Consider the following 17,885-nt stretch of genomic DNA (forward strand, 5'->3'; position numbering starts at 1 on the left):
CTCTACACTTCTCTTCCTCCTTGTTTAGAAAGCAAACTGAACAAACTTCAGTTCAGAAATATTTTCTGCTTACCAATGTACTTGAATTAGATAGTTAGTAGCATTTCTTGGTATCAGAAGCAATAGAACATAGCATCTCCTTCACACAAAGGCTTCTTTCTTCATGTAGTGTCTAGCATTGGCCTGTTCTAAATCTGAGATATCTAAACTTCGGTTTAAAAAACACCCAAGGTTCATGCTGCTGATTCAGACACTATCTCACCACAGCCCAGAGAGCTGAGCTCTTTATTTCAAGAGTGAAGCTTGAGTGGTTTATGATCTCCTCTGATATTTTCAAAAGGGATTTCTATACTTTATTCACAGTTTTTTTTCCTGAATATATCATCTTGTTTAGATATTACATACATCTGTCAGCAAAGATGGTCATTATTAACTCCTCAGTCCCATTACATGCCTCATTGTCAGAGGTGGGCAGTTTGCCAGGAAACTGTGAGTCCCAGAGCGAGCATGGAAGGTTAGGGATAAAGTATACTAGTGCCAAAGAAACTCTATGCCAAGTGGATCTGTGTGGAACAACAATGATATCCAATGACTAGTTAAGTTAGCCACAGATGTGTTTTCCATAACACTATTTAAGAAGACATACAGTATCTTAGGGCTTGGTTCAGACATAATGATGTTCTAAAGTCAAATCAGATTCAAGCAAAATTGCATTTGTACTAGAGAAGCCTTTAAGGACTTGCGTAGTATGATTCAGATGAATAGATGAATCAGATTGCTACACATTTTGCAAGAAGAACGTCTATGAGAGATGAGGTAAGGCTGCTGGCATTGAAGTGTGATAGTTTGATCTTGACAAGTTTGCTGTTTAAATTTTAGCTTTAGTAGATTGACACACAGTTAACTGACTGCCTGACAGGCCATAAGTCTGAAGAAGAATCTCAGGATCTCCTGAAACTAGAAGCTTCACGGAATTGGTGTCTGTTTGTTTTTGCACTTACTGTTATTGCTTATGGTATCCTCCCCGTTACATTGCCTTCACAAAGAAGTGTTTCTGAATTAGCCTCAGAGAAGGCTAATTATGTTGGCCTCCTGCTGAGGGCAGTGTGCTTGTATCCAGACAAAACCTTACTGGGTCTAGAATGCAGCTGAATGCTTGGGTACTATTACCCTTTCTCAGACATTTCTAGGCAGGTTTTTTTTTCTTGGCATGATATCTCTAGCAATTCTTGGAATTTCTGGCCAACGTCAGCCTTGTTGACGACAAGCTGAGATTCCTCCCTACAGTGGAATCCTTGGCTTTGCTGTTTGTAAATCTGATTTTTAGTTCTCAGATGAGACCAATCCTGGCTAGAAATCAGGAGGAATGACAGATCAGTTACATGGTGGAAATTATGTGGGAAGCTTAACTGGATTAGTTAATGTAATAGCTGAAGTAGAATGTTCTTTCTTTTGTGTTTTTCTGACCTATTTCTTTATCTTGGGTTGGTTTGTTTTTTGTTTGTTTTGGATTACATGAATGCAGTGCATTGAAATCAAAGTATCAGAACAATATACAGAATAGATCCTCATTGCAACAAGATTTTGATAGTAAAAATAAAAACTGGAAAATAACACTGTTACAAATAATGTAAAAAACTTCCCCTATGCTTTTCGGGGTGGGAATGTATTTTACTGTGTGTTTTGTGGTGTTATATTAAGTGATTAATAATAGTATTGGTCAAATTTTGGTGAGAGGTCATTTTAAATTTTCCTTGAGTTTTATGATTCATTCAAAACAGGGCTCAGATAGTAAATGTTTATCCAGGAAACTGCTAATCTCATTCCCTCTCTTCTTGCTTCTCTGTCATATATTTTATTTTAATCAGGCAAACTTCATCATTCCTCCCCATCCAGTTTCCTTTTGTATGTGAGCCTGGGTTCAAGAGATCTTGCATTCCTGTATTTAGGGACTTGTACTAGGGTGTGTGTATATTTATACACACACAGATTTTGAGAATAACCATGAAAAATCATGGCTTTGTTGGAAGCATAATTAATTACAGGTAAAGCTGATCTGTGCATTCATTTTTCAGGTACGTTCTGATTTTTACACATTTAGGATAGTCTGGGTATGTTAGATCACATCACTTGATAAGAAGAGAAATAAGTTTACTCCCAAATAATTTTATTCCAGAAATGCTTATCCCTATGGATTTATTTCCTCTCTTCTTTACAGGGTTTTTGTGAACAGAAGTTTAGCAATGGAAAAGATAAAGTGCTTTGGTTTTGATATGGATTACACACTTGCTGGTGAGTTCCTTCTTGATTTTTATACCTGATTCTGATCAGTGCTTTGTCTCTTGCTTGTTAAGAGAAAAATAGAGATTGGTTGCTCCACTCTAGCTAGGAGGTGCTTGCTCAGTAGGCTGAAGTGCCGCCTAATCAGAGTATTTTCATTTCAGATGTTTCAATTACATCAACTATCTTGAAACCGTATTTGGTCCCAAAATATGTTGCCCTAGTCAATTTCAAATGATCTGGGGTCTCAGACAGAGCAAAGCTTACACTGAATGTAATTGGTGTCCTAGATCAGTGGTTCTGCGTACCTGGTTGAGAGGTCTTCTGGGGGTCCATCAACTCATCTAGATATTTGCCTAGTTTTACAACAGGCTGCATAAAAAGCACTAGAAAAGTCGGTAAACACTAAAATTTCATACAGACAATGGCTTGTTTATACTGCTCTGTATACTATGCACTGAAATGTACGTACAATATTTATATTTAAATTGATTTTTAATTATATGGTAAAAATGAGAAAGTCAGTAATAGTGTGCTGTGACACTTCTGTATTTTTATGTCTGATTTTGTAAGCAAGTAGTTTTTAAGTGAGGTGAAACTTGGGGTACGCAAGACAAATCAGACTCCTGAAAGGGGTACAGTACTCTGGAAAGGTTGAGAGCCATTGTCCTAGATGCCTGTTTGATTAAAATTACACCGTGATGTGAACCTGGCTGTAAGTGGTAAGCTGATTTTGTTTTTTATGCTGTGAGGATGTTAAGACTGTACATTTACCCAGCCTGGTGGGAGATATGCCTGTGAGAACCACTATCAAAGGGATCTTAATTCAATTGTGACTAAGCTTCCTTGTCCCCCACTCCTCAATTGGCTGAGCCTGTGTAATAAAGGTCAAAGGATAGGGAATATTTTATGTTTGTGTTGAACAAGTTAGTTAGAAAGCTTTGTACATTTCTGTACAGATGTACATTGTGCAGGGGCTATAAATGACCTTTTAGCTTTTTACATTTTTCATGCTTTACTTCTCCATCGCCCAAGTACAAGGAATGCAAATGCTCTGAAACTTAAGGTGGAAGATGGGAAATAAAACTGTTTGTCAAATAAATATATAATATATTCTCTGCATGTTATGCAAGATAAAGATTAAAAAGCCCATTGTTCATTTCCCAGGTTTGTATTGCAGTGTATATATTGTAATAATAAGCACTGCACAAATTTCTATCCTCCCTTCCCACCACCATCAATGTCTTTGATATAAGGTATCTGATGTTTCTACTACACTGGATATTTTAATTTAATTTATAATTGCTATCTATACTCCTGTTCAAGATGAGAAATGTAAGCTAAAATGTCAAGGTTGGTTGATAAATGGGTCAGTGCAGGGGGTCAAGTCTGGTAATTTAGTTATTCGAGTGATTGCACATGTCCATTCCATTTCAGGTGTGCACGTGCGTAGTGCACAGTTGTTGGAGATTTTTCCCTCAACGGCACCTGTCAGGGTGGCACATGCACCTTCTGCTGCCTTGCGCCATAGCTTGAAGGTATGAAGGGCAGAGCCGACCCTTCCCCTCCCTCAGTTCCTTCTTACTGCCTGTGATGGTGGATGGAACATGTGATCTAGCTATTGAAATCTCTCCCTCTCCCCCCCCCCCCCAATATTTGTAGCTAGTTGGTACTTGTTTCAGAAGTTTTAATGCCATATACTGTTCGTTAGTTACAGAAATAAGTTTTATTTTAAAGTGTTTTTAAACACTTCAGTTCCTGTTGCTGGGTACTGTTGACAGGGCGTGCCTTGGTCACTGGGTTTCAATCCCTGTCATTCTGCAAGAAGCCAGTGTCAGTGGGTGACCTGCACTCCAGTTGCCTGAAGTGTCACGGGGAGACTCATGTCAGGTATTGGTCTCAAATTTGCAAGAACTTTAAGCCAAGAACCAAGAAAGGGAGGCTGGGCTTAAGTTTCTTCTGCTGGAGATGGTCCTGTATTCCCCCTTGGAGACTTTCCACTCGGAGAAGGTACTGAGCATGTCAGTATCCATCAGAATTGCTCCTCTGGTTTTTGATTGACCCTCAGGGCTAGTCACCCTCCCTGCTACAGAGGAAGAGGCACTGAAAGATAGCATCTAAGGGATCAATATCCGATAGATCCGGGGTAGGCAAACTATGGCCTGCGGGCTGGATCTGGCTCATCAGGGCTTTGGATCTGGCCTGCGGGATTGCGGGCCTCGCGCCGCTCCCGGAAGCGGCTGGCACCATGTCCCTATGGCCCAAGGGGGAGGGAGGGCAGAGGGCTTCATGCGCTACCCTTGCCTGTATGCACCGCCCCCCGCAGCTCCCATTGTCCGGGAATGGGAAATGTCCGGGAACTGCGGCCAATCGGAGCTTCAGGGAAGGTACCGACAGGCGTGGGGAGCCCGTGGAGTCCTCTGCCCCTACTATCCCTCCCCTCCCCCCAGGACTGCACGGATGTGGTGCCCGCCTCTTCTGGGAGCAGTGTGGGGCCAGAGCAGGCAGGCAGGGAGCTGCTCCAGGTAAGTGGTGCCGGGCTGGAGCCTGCACCCTGAACCCCTCCTGCACCCCGCACCCCAACTCCCTGCCCTGAGCCCCCTCCCGCACTCAGCACTCCCTCCTGCACCCCAACCCCCTGCCCCAGCCCTACATGCATGGCCCTGCATGCAATTTCCCTACCCAGATATGGCCCTCGGGCCAAAAAGTTCGCCCACCCCAGCAATAGATCAAGCAACAAAGTCCAGCAAGCATGTGGACAAGGATGCAAGAGCGTGCATGAGGCTGAGGAGGTCTCTGAGGCAATCGTCTGCTCAGGAGGGACTGTCGACTCTGGTATCGGCACTGGCATCATTGAGACCGGCCCCTGAAGTGGCTCCATGTAGCTGACGGTAGAGGAGACTATCCTAGTACCATCTATTCTGGAGGCTTATGCTGCAGCACAGGATCTGTAAGTCCTACTCATAGCTCCAGCATGGCCTCAGCAACATTGGTTTTCTGCTCCGCTGACCCTCTCACACACACCTCCATTGCCACTACTATGGTATGCAGACCTGATCTCTCAGGACCACGGTCGCCCTCCGACCGCGACCTGAGGCTCTCCTCCTGACTGCCTGGGTGCTCCAGGCTAAGGCTTCAAGAGGAGGTTTGTTCAAAGCGGGTTCCAGATGCACTTGTAAATAGTAGAATGCCCTCTATTAGGTTTACTTACCCGGCAAAGTGGGAGTCACCGTTTTGTCCCAGCAGAAAAGTGTTCCCCCAGTCCACGCTCCAATCCATCGTGTTTTGGACGATTTGTTATACCCAAAACAGTGAGGTCTTACCATTAGCTTCATCAAGCAGCTCTGAGCTTTCCCACCTGCCAATTGATAATCACTCATTTTTCTCCAATCCTATGCCAGTTAGATTTCTGAAGGCTTTGAACTGATTATACCCGCAAGGACAAGATCCTGGTTTCCCTTGAGACTTAAATATGGTGTTAACAGAGCTAGTGGGTCCTCCTCTTGAACCATTGGCTACCTGTTCATTACTCCATCTTTCCATGAAGATAGACTTTTTGGTCACAACTACCTCAGCCAGGAGACTAGGCGAATTACAAGCACTAGTTTCTGGACTCCGTATACGGTCTCTTGCAAGGACAGGGTATTCCTACGCCCTTATCCGAAGTTTCTCAGTAAGGTGGTATCTCACGTCCACATCAATCAGGTAATATCTTGATCAACTTCCTTTCCTAATCCTTACCGTTTTACCTGGACAGGACTAAACCTTTTAGGTCATCATCTCTATTGTTCGTAGCAATTGCAGACAGAGTCTCTTCCAGTCTCTCCTCGTGGATCTCCTGTTGTATTCATTTGTGCTACAACAGGGCTGATGTATCGCCACTGAATAGAGAGCTAGTGCATTCGACCAGATCTCTCACAGTCTCTGTGGCTTTTCTGGCCCAGCTGGCTATTTTGGACATTTGCAAAGTGGCAACTTGGTCTTCAGTGTATACTTTTGCCTCCCATTATGCCATCTCTGAGGAAAATTGGGATGATGCCAGATTTGGATGTGTGGTCCTTCAGTCATTATTCAGGTAGACTCTGAGCTCCAGATTGAACTGCTTGTGAGTCACCTGAAATGGAATAGACATGCAAACATTTGAAGAATTAAAAATGGTTACTATCCTGTTCTGTAACTGTTGTTCATCATTGCACATGTCCATTCCATGACCCACCCTCCTTCCCTTCTCTATCAGAGTCTAACAGTAAGAAAGAACTTATGGGGGTTGAAGGTAGCTTTGCCCTTTATACCTTTGTGTTGTGGTGTGAGGCAGGAGAGTGTGCATATGCTGCCCTGACAGGTATTGCTCAGGTTAAATCTGACAACTGTGCACGGAGCACACACACACCTGAAATGGAATGGACATGTGCCACACATCTCAAAGAACATTCGTTACAGAATAGGTTGGTAACCGTTTTTTACTGTATCAGCAGGTGAGTAGTGTGGCAGGGAAGGCTGCAGGGACAGCACTGAGGATCAGAGAAGCCAAGGGCCAGCAGCCACATTGAGGTCAGGAAAGCCTCCAGAGGCTCCTGGATAATCTATATTGGGTCTGGCCATAATCCTTGAGTGTCACATGCTTAAGGTGATCAAATTTTCAAAATAAAAAATTGTGGCAATGTTTTTTAGGATTGCAAAATAGTCACTCAAAAAACAAAAGTAGTTTTTTTTTTTAAAAAGTTTGTGGGTGCCACTTTTGCCAATTTCTGTCTCAGTAGCAACAGATACAAATTTCTCAGCGTGGAGGATTTTCCCAGCAACTCAGATGTTCTGAATGAGGTTAGTATGAAACACTGAATGAGTGTTGTTAGCATTTATGGTGAACAAAAAGAACAATTTCGATAATGTCTATGCTCCTTCAACTGATCTCTCTAAACACTGTTTATCCCACAGAACATTCATTCCACTGGGCTGTTCCTGGTAAATGCAGAGCAAATTCAACTTGCACAGCAAAATGACTTGAATGAACATGTACTTATTTAAAAAAAAAAAAGTTTTGATCGATGAAAATGAAAAATATGAACATTTTAAATGTCCTCAAAGAATTTTCTGGGGCATGATATGGAAAACTGAGACTATCCTAGCAAAGCCAGGATATAAGGACGCTTTAAGCATGCTATGTCTAGTGCAGCTGGAGTGGATGTGATGCTATATAGTATGGAAAACAGAGAAGCATGGTCTGACCTGATGACTGGGAGCCAGAGACATTTTTGTTTCAACTTTGACATTGATGATGGCTCCCTCTGTGATTTTAGGCAAGTCACTCTGCTGCATTTTCTCCAACTCTACAAAGTGGATAATAATCCTTACTGTTCTCCCTGACCTGTGTGTTGTGAGAATCTGTTTAATGTTTGTAAACCACTTTGACAATGAAAAGTGCTATGAATGTCAATTTCTAAGTAGTATTTTCCTCCTTTTTCCTTAACTCAGGCAGACAAACTAATATAATCTGTTCATCTTTTTGTATTTCAGCATCCTTTGTTCCCCACATGGCTAAACATTTTTTGAGTATTACTTGCAATAAATAGTGGAATCCACTATCCAGCTTATGGCACATAAGTAGACTTTGTTATTGTTTGCAGCAGGAGCTTTAAATGATGCATTCATTGTTAACTGATGTTGCATTTTCTTGAGGATTATATTAACATCTTGTTGTGCATAGCCTCAGAGCTAATATATTCCTGCTAAGAAAAGTTAGCCACTTGCATAAATCTATGCCTCTTCACATGGGCTTGGAAGCAACCACCAGCTTCTGTTTTGTGTATAGAGAGAGAGAGAATGTAAAAAGTTGTTTTTTAGCTGAGATTCAGCATCAGTAAATGACATCTTCATGCCAGTATGCTGGCTTGTGACCAGAATCCCAATTGGTGCATCTTCAAAGCCTGTACAGGGAAAGAAGTTGACCGAAGTGAAGGAGAAGGGTGTGGCATCTTGAAGTCCATCAGCCACTCAACTAGTCTTTTGCCTCTGCAGTCCCAGAAGAGACCACGGGCCTTGTTAAGCTACCTTTTATCATTAAAGTTGCTTTAAAAAATCCCAAACACCCTCATCAGTGTGTTAGATGCCACTAAGACACTGAAAGCCTATACTTATGCTCAGACTTTGATTTTGGAAGGTGTACTGATTGCAGAGTCCTTTTCCCATTCTGTATCCTTGAGGACCATGATGTCAGAAGTAAATTGGTGACATTCATTTCTGGTTGGCAATCATTGCCTTTGATAGCTGAGACCTCAGGATTGTTCAGCCAGAGAACAGAGTTCTTTTTTTAGAACACCTCCAAATTGTCCAACTTGTGAAGGGGAGGAGGCAGCATTAGCAGCAGAAAGAACCCTATACACTATTTTCTTCTTTCCTTCTCCAAAAGCAGCGGCTTTGAGCCTGTACCAGCAAAGTGAGGAAAGAGGGCTTTAGGCAAGATGCTTCCTACTACCAAAAAAGTCAGGAGAGCTTAACCCATCTTGAACTTAGTTCCTTAAACAGCTTTGCCATCAAGATGAAAATAGTGCGTCTGTGGCCAGCTCCTTTACTCCAACTATGAATGTCAAGTATACAAGTATATGCGTGGGATACAGCTCATTTTACTGGAAACACAGCACTTCCATTTCAATTAGTAGTAGCTGTTACAATATACTTACACTGCAGAGAGTATGTGTTCCCTAACCAGGATGATTGCCTGATCAGGAACAATACTTGGGAGATGACCGTAATTGACACACATTTGTCACCAATAGTCATGGTATCATCATGCCACATTATACTAAAATATGATTCCACCCAGTGTGTTCCTCTAAGGGGCTGCATTGGCAAATAACATCTTCCTTCCTTCAGGCAAGATGCTTGATGATTTCAGCCTTCACCACAGAGAAAAAACTGGTGTTATTGTACATGAAACTGTATATTTGCCTTCCCTTCTCATCTCAAAAATGTGTAGTCACTGTGTTTATGGCCCATGTTAATTTGCCTGCTAGGAGTGTAAATCAAAACAAAATAACTGTTGATGCACTTATACTCGCTTTCTTGCCCACTGAGGCTCAATGTAGTACCCTCCCATGCTAAGATGAAGGGTTCCCACATTTCTGGAAACTCAGAGAATCTTCCTAAGTTCATAAGTGTGTGACATGGAGTATCTAGAAGCACATACCTGTGTAGGATTCTAACTTTACAGGCTATTTATATACACTTCCTTTCACTGCATTAGTTTTTGTTTGTATTGATGAACTGCATTATAATATGCAGCAGAAGGCTTTATTCAGGCTAGAGAGATAGTGTTTAGAATAAATTCCTAGACTTCTGGGACAATAGTGTGGTTATTTTTGTGGCTTGTGTATATAACATGGGGATCAAGTAGCAGCTTTTGGAAGCCTTGATGGGTTTGGGCCAAGCATGAGCTATGGGTAATTTCAGTGGTTACTTCTAGAGAAGATTAACAGAAGTCCATGTGATCAGTTATGTAATCAGCCCCACAGAAATCACTAGTTTTTTCTCCTGACCTTTCTGAATCTCAGTAGGGAGCCTAGGGCACTGTTTCTGAATTCTGCAATAGAAACTATTATATTTGCTTCCTTCCTAACAAGGAGATAACATTACACAAGCATCAGGATCTATTATCTCCAAATAGACTTGAAGGGCAGCCATTCAATGAGAGCATATGGTGCGAAAACTAGTAATTTTGCAAGATCTTTATGTTTAAATCCTTAAATTAGGGAGATTTGAGGATTTATGTTTATAGCGCCTTTTTGTTTTGTAAATTGCAGTTTCTTTTATCCATCTTAATGATTCATCTCTGCTTATACAATCCAGCTCTATTAGAAGAACACTAATAAGTAGTAATGTTACACTGTTCCTGCCTTCCTTCCTGTTTGTTTCGTAGTGTCAAAACCGTCTCTACCTGTCGTTAATGGAAATGCTGTTGGTGGTCTAAGCCAAAGATGCACAACCTTTCTCTGCTGTGGCTTCTAAAATCAGATCTGTCCTATGAAAGAGCAGCTGCAAATGGATTGCCAGACTTTCATTAGCATGGCATTTAAGTGAGCCTAAATAGTACAGTGAAGGGCACTTAGAAATGTGAGAAAGAGAGATCAAATTTAAGACAGGCAGAACTTTACTTGGCTATTTTCTTCTGAGGGTGAGCTAAACATTTAATGAGCAATATTGTCAGCTCTGGATCCAAGTAATCCAGGAGGCCTTGGCATCCCTAGGTCTTAAACAGGGCAAGTTGCATGATGAGGTTACAGAAAAGTGTCCCTTGATAGAACTTGACGTAAACAAGTGAGGATTTTAAACAGATTGTAATTTCATACAAAGTCACTGGCAGATGGAGAGGGAATTAGTAAAGACCAGTTACTCAGTCGCTAACCTTCTTCTACAATAGTTAGTCTTGTTGAAAGTTTTATCATACCTATGAGATAAATTATACAGTAGGCAAGATGGTTTCATTCGGGAAAACTGTCCCTGTACTTCAGTCACTTCTGCCTCTATATTGGGTGGGAATTGATAAGAAAGTCATCAGTAGTGAAACCTGTTTCAGTGAGAAAATGAATGGTAAATGAGACTTACATCATTATTTATGCAGTATGTTGAAAAGAATTAATACTGTACTACTGTAATGGAGTTAAGTTTGTGTCCCAGAAGCATTACAAGCTTAAAAGTAAATGCTAAGATTTGTTATATTGCAGACTAGTTACAGAGAGGTTCTCACACTGTAAGTTATAGGTATATCAACACTTCCATTCTCATAGCATCACAGATGTTAGAGATGGAAAAGACTTCTTAGGTTGTTGTGAGAAGTTGCCTTTCCCAACCTGATCTAAAACACAATTATGTGTAGAGTCAGTACTCATCTCTTGCCTAGGGTTAGGCTTTATTAACAAAGAATTTAAAATTAATGAAGTCCTTCATCAGGACTGTTCAACTTACAGCTCTAGAGAGCTATTCCTACTTGCCTGATATCCAGTTGTAGTCCTGAGCCACCTGACTCAGCAAATCAGGAGCCCCACTTAACCCTTTACCAGCAGGATCAACTCCTGTTAACAAGATGCAGTGTTTCAGGTAAACGTTGCCAAATGGTTTGTCATTTAATCTATCCAGTCAGCGTGGGACTGTTTCCTATGGTGTATTCATTTTCCTGGAGCTTGTGAATTTGCAGTATAAAACTCCTACAAGGTGAATACTTGATATCAGATCCTTCCCATTTGATCACCCACCAACCACTCCAGAATTGGCACATCAGAGCAACTGCCTCTTTTACTGGATGTGAATTCCGATAGAGCCCGTCTACACCCAGCAGGTGGGGATAGCAACTTTCTGTGCTCCGTGTAAGACTGACTGACTGCTGCCTCTTCAGCACAATAACTATTTTGCGGGTGTAGCTTATACCCGTTCCCTGAACAAAATATGCTGTACCCGCAAAAGGACTGTTTGGCTGGCATAACTGCAGCTACAGTGGGGCTTTTGCCGACATAATATCAATTAGGGGAGTGATTTGTTCACACACCTAACTGGTGTAGCTATGCGAACAAAACTTCTACGTGTAGTTCAGGCCCCAGTCTAGCCCAGGGAGTGGAGGCTCTTAGTCATTTGAATGGACTTGCCTTTTAAAATGTCACAAGCACTGGAGACTGGTAACATCTGAGACTGTAAAAAGGGGCACTCGAAACCAGTTTACAGCAGCTGGTACAGAATATAATGTATCTGATTTAAAGCAGGTTAAATGATATTTTCTCTCTCTCACACATGTACACACCCTGAGGAAGACCCTCTGACGCTAAAAGGGTCTCACTTACATAATAGGCTAATGTTCTGTAAAGTTTCATATGTTTAAATCAAACTCTCGTTGCATTACACATAAACCTGTGTCTATTTTTCTTTTTCCTTTTTTTTTTTTTACATTTATGTAACTCAGTCAAATTGGGTTTGTTTTTTAAATTGATATGCAACTGGGGTATGCATAGATGAGCAATTCCAAACCCACTTTCAAAATACATTAAAGTTAATGGAGTTTGAAACATCTTCTGTGTACACATGTAGAATAGAGTTTTCCAATGAACTTTGATAATGTTTTTTATAAATACATTCAAACTATAATATTACACAGTAAGCTGGAAGGATGAAGAAAGGAAACTGTCTGGTTGTATATTTAATATATGTAAATACCCATAATAAAGATTTTTTACACGCAGGGGAACCTATCTCTAGAGAGAAACTCCGCTAACAGTATAGCATAAAAAGTCCCAATCTGTTTGTAAGGGACACCAGATAAAACCTTCAAAAGCACCTAAGTAATTTAAGAGCCTAAGAATTTTGACTCTTAATGGGACTTTGGCTCTTAAGTCCCTTAGGCACTTTTGAAAATGATGCCCTCAGTCAATTTGAAATCTGTTCATTTTTAAATGAATTAAAAATAATTTTAAGTCCTACACCTGCCCCAGATTCCCCTTCAATTTTTTGTGGTTTTACAACCACATCTTATATTTTAAATGTTTTTCTCTCCCCCATGTTGGCTATGTCAAAGACCCATACAAATGAAGAAACAGATTCACTATACAGTGTGGTCCAGTGTATATGGTGCTGGATTGGGACTCAGGACATTGTGTTCTATTCCTGGCTCTGCTGCTGGCCTAAATGCTTAACCTTAGCCAAGTCACACCACCACTCTGTGCTGCAGTTTCCCCATCTATAAAATGGGGCTAATGATACTTGCCTCTTTGGTAAAGTGCTTTGAGATCTACAGATGAAAAGTGATATATAAGAGCTGCATGGTGTTGCTATTACATAGGGAAGACAGTGAACTGGCTAGTTACAGCGTGCTTCTGAGTACACATGCTAAATGAAAGAGTTGCAGACAAATTTTTTCCCTCTAATCTCTTCCAAATGTAGTAATTTTAGGTGGTGTGTGTAACAATCATAAGTAAAAATATTCAGACAAAAGTGTGATATTTAGGTTGATGGTTTCCCTTTAGTTCATCATGTTGTAACAATTGAAAATAGTGAAGTTGTTTTTTGGTGGTGTTCAGTTGCTTTTCTAAATAATGGCCATTGCTTTTTGTAACCAGCTCTCTACAGGTATGTACAACTTCATTTCAGGGTTGTGCTACCTGGATTCTTTTTCAGAGATTATTAAAAATGGAAAAGAAACGGGGGCTCCTAGGGAGGCTGACTGACTGCAACTGAAACTAATCTGGCAAAATTGCATCTACAAAATCAGCTGAATATCTGTTGTGTGCATGTAATCAGGTAATTGCACGTCAGCTACCTGTTTGTGTATTCACACTGGTGCACATGCAGCTTGGCAGGCACAGGTTTTGAGGCTATTTTTAATAAAGTAGCATCTCGTGATTTGAAACTAGAAGCAGGTCAAAGCTCTGATATTTCTAGTCTACTTTGGGATGGTTGGTTGGTTGAATACAGGCAGTATTTCAATAGCCGTTTTATCAGGGTTGTTTCCATTGCTGCTTTTAAGAGTTGACTGCTTAAAGTTGTGTAAAACTGCACACTGAGATTGGAAGCTGTGGATTGTAATGTGTTGGCACCGAGAATGGGGCATGGGAAAAGCACGTGTTGCTTGTCATGGTGTCCAAATAAATCACCAACTGACAAAGTGCTAATCTGCAGGGTGTCGTTTCTTCAAGAATCAGAATGTCAGAGTGAAGCTGTTGAAAGGGTAGCACTTCACTAATAATGTGCTTAAAAAGTTGCAATAGTTTGCTCCTTGTTCTCCCAGTCTGAATATAGCTGAAGACCTACATTGATCAGCAGCTTCTCAATACCCAAATAGTTAGGGTCTTATTCTTGCTGGTCTGATAGAAATTACAATGATGATACTTTCCACGTGCAATAGAGTCTTTTATCTGGGATCTAAAGCACTTTACAAGCTTTAATTGTGCTTCAAACACACCGTGGTGTAGGGCGCATATTGTCATTTGTACAATGGAGAAGCCAGAGGCGCAAGTACACTGAAGGCTTGACTTTCACAAGTGTACGTGCACAATTTCCCTGATTATGCTTTGCAAATCACTTATTTTAGCAGGCAGTTGACCAGTTATATATGTAACTACTTCTCAACATGTGCAAATTTCTGATTTGTGTGTGCAATTGTGCTGATTGTACACACACAAAGGCATGTGTTTGTGCACATGCAATTGTGAAAATCAAGCTCTAAGTGAGTTGCCCCCAAATCAAACGATGAATCTGACTGAGCCAGATGTAGAACCTAGAACTCGAAGTTTACTGTCCTGTACATTACCAACTAGACATTTGTTTCCTTCCAATTTAAAATCCGTGTCCAGAGAGAGATTGAGCAATGCCTCAAGACGGCCGAGGGATGGTGTGGAAAATAACACATTCAGGTGCTAACGCATGTGAATGGTACCGTAGGGTATTGGATTTGGATGGCAGTTACATCTTAAGTTGTTTTCCTTGCTATTTTTGGATATTATTGAGTTGCATTTGAACATGAGCTTTCTGTGCAACCATTTCTTCCCGTGGCTTAACTCCTTATTGAAGAGCTAAGCCCATATTTTAGTAGGGTGGCTTATTTCCATGGATACGCTGTGAGGTTTCCAGTTTGGGAGTATGATTCTCAGTAGGCTGTAGTTGGATAGGGTGGTTTGTAAGGAAAGTCTGCAGTTAAACTCAAAACATTTCCATGATGTCGGAATAAACACAAACACTCATAAAAGCCAAGGTGAATATTCATTTGACTCTTTGAAAGTGATAAATTATTCCAGTTCAAAGAAATGCTCCTCAGACTGTTAAAATGACCAGTTAAAAGGAAGATTCACTAGAAGTGCAGAGGTGCCACAGAGTAGCAGCCACTAAGAAGCTGCTTTTGCCCATATGCAAATCTGTACATATTCAGACTTTATTATTGTTGATGTAGCCTCAAGCCTGGCATTTTTATTCAGGAGAAGAAATCTTTCCACCATAAAGTGCTGAGTCTGTTACCGAGCTCTGACTCTGCGAGACATAGCCAGGAAGCCCAAACCTTTATCAGGCCTAAGGGAAACAAAACTCAGTGACATTAGGTCCTTTGATAGGACCATTACCAAGATTACTTCAATAGATTCATAGATTCAAAGGCCAGAAGGGGCCATTGTGATCTTGTAGTTTGGCTGGCCTATATATCACAGGCCATAGAATTTCCCTGAAATAATTGGGGAAGGAGTGTCGGGACAATAACACTTTGCAAGAGTATTGTTTTGGTGGGGTTTTGTTAAGTAGAAATGCACAGCACTCAAACAAAACAGACATGGAACAATGCAAAGCCCTGCTGTGTATATGATACCACATTGCTTCTTAATGGACGGGGAGGGTTGGTACAAGATTTTCCTGTACCTGCACGGCAAAGAGGCATGCATGTGGGTATTAGAAAACACCCTGTGATTCAGCGGAAGGCCTGTTTGTTAATGGATAAAAATGTATACGCCCTAGAGGAAAGTAAAGGTACATATTGAGCAATAAAGTAAAATATACTTAACAGACCTTTAGTCACTTGTTGACTGGCTCTGCAGTGTGCGAAAAGGTTTCCTCCCTGTTATAGAAAGAAAATGATGATAAATAACCCTGCAGTTTCTTCTCATTTGGGAATGAAAATACAGGTAGTTAAAGAAAAAAACAAAACAAAATATGATTTCATTACTCATTTAAAGATGTTTAGGACTCTGAGAACTAGATTTGATGTAGGCTGAAATCAGAGACCCTGCTCTGTACAGCTTCACGTGAGTAATAAAATAAGGATTATTATGGTCTTGTGGTTAAGATGGAAAACTAAGAGTCAAGAGAACAGGATTCTGCCCCTGGCTTTTCCTCAGACTCCCTGTGTGACCTTCGACAAGTCACTTAGGCCCTGATTCAGTAGGGTCCTTAAACGTGTGCCTAATTTTAATAAGTTAGATTGAAGCATATGCTTAGGGTTAAGCAGATTAAGATGATATACTTTGCTGAACAGGTATGTACATAAACACATGGGTAAGTGCTTTGCTGAATTGTGGCCTTAAATGAGAGCAGCCTGGTTTTCAAAGGTTCTGAGCATCCACTGCTTCAGCAGGATTTTTGGATGCTCAGCATCTCTGAAAATTTTTTTTAGGTGCCTAAATAGGGATTAGGCTGCATGTGAGTTTACATTGATATTCTTCACTGAAGCCCCACACTTGCAAACACACAAGCTATTATTCTGCTCATTTTTCATTTATTATTATTATTGTTTTATTTTATTTGCTGATGGTTTCTTTTCAGCTGATATTTTAGTGATTTATTCAAGTTAAAGCCCAGATCCTTGCATTAATGCTTCCACACAAGAGCAGTTCTCCCTTCTGCAGTCATCTGTTGCAGAGTCTTGGTCTGTTGGACTACATATTTCAAGCATAGCTTAATGCGCAGTCAGAGGGCCAATTTTGCCCTCTAACCCCATTGACTTCAGCAGGAGGTACACCTGGGCCAAGCACGTTTAGAAAACTTGTCAACTGTAATGCATCTCACATGCAGAACGAGCACCCTTTCTCACACTCCCACAGCCTGAATGGAGTGTTGTGCATTCAGCTGTGTTCTGGGAAGCAGGAGTGCTTGAGCTGTAGGTGTTATTCCTGGTTGGTGGGGGCTGCTGTGGCACCTGCTGAGCAGGCAGCCTGGGACCTGTCTGCCTCTTCCCCAGGCTGCTCTTTACTTCCCCTGAGAGTTCCCCGCCAACATGGAGCAGTGGGGAAGAGTTAACAAAGTTTAATACCACATCATAGCAACCCCACCTCATCATTCGCTCCAGTAGCCCCAGGCTCTTATCTTCACAGTGGTTCAGCAATTGCACTATCCTCAAGCTCCCACATTTAGTCCTGAGTTCACTCAGAGATGCCTTTGCCTCCCCACAAGCCATATACTCCTATTCTGAGGGTGTGAGGAATAAGGACCTTCTTCCTTGCAGCTGTTCCCACTGCTCCGGAGAACCCTGTATGGGAAATCAAGGACTTGTCGCCCCTGCTGTTCGTACAACACCTTTCACCAACACCAAACCCACACAATCATTTTTAAACAGAACTTTATGGTTTTACACAAATTGTTTACAAGTATGCAAATTAATTCATTAAATAATTTTTAGAATATGGCACACATGGAGTGGCACCAAATGTCGAGGTTTTGCACTGGCAAGGGAGAAAGCATTTTTTCCCTGTTCTCACATGATCATCTCTGACCAACCCATGAGGAGTGTTGACAGACTCTGGCAGAAACCATGTCACACCTTTAATGAAAGGATACCTTGGTCTCAACATGGAATCTTTGAGAGTGCAATTGGGGAATAAAGAAGGAAATGTGCAGGTCTTGAAGAGCTTTCTCCTCCTCCCCAAAACCAAACCCAATCACACCCCAAACTTTCTTAACCATGCAAAATGGTTATTTAACGATTATTTTTAAAAAGCATTAGAGGTAATAGTATGTACTTTACTGCTCTGTTGGGCCCTCTTTGAAACGTATTCAAAAGCATTCAGCTTAGTGTTTAGTTTGAATTTCTTTAAAAGTTGTTTCTCATTCTTTTGTGCATATTTGTAAGTTGCAGAATAGTTCTCATTCTCTTTACC

At 41.1% G+C, this 17,885-nt stretch overlaps 1 protein-coding gene across 5 annotated transcripts in view; it reads left to right on the forward strand.

The window, feature by feature from the left end:
- NT5C2 (5'-nucleotidase, cytosolic II) overlaps nucleotides 1-17,885 on the forward strand; it is an 89,564-nt gene that overhangs the window by 41,722 nt on the left and 29,957 nt on the right. For 4 of the 5 annotated variants that reach the window (XM_048858154.2, XM_075131095.1, XM_075131097.1 and 1 more), the window contains exon 3: nucleotides 2,219-2,292. In XM_048858154.2, coding sequence (XP_048714111.2) covers nucleotides 2,219-2,292 — 74 coding nt within the window. Of the gene's footprint in view, nucleotides 1-1,404; nucleotides 1,424-2,218; nucleotides 2,293-17,885 lie in introns of those variants that run through there. The other variant, XM_075131096.1, reaches the window with a different exon arrangement.

The sequence above is a fragment of the Caretta caretta genome, chromosome 7, assembly GCF_965140235.1.
Source record: "Caretta caretta isolate rCarCar2 chromosome 7, rCarCar1.hap1, whole genome shotgun sequence".
Lineage (NCBI taxonomy): Eukaryota > Metazoa > Chordata > Testudines > Cheloniidae > Caretta > Caretta caretta.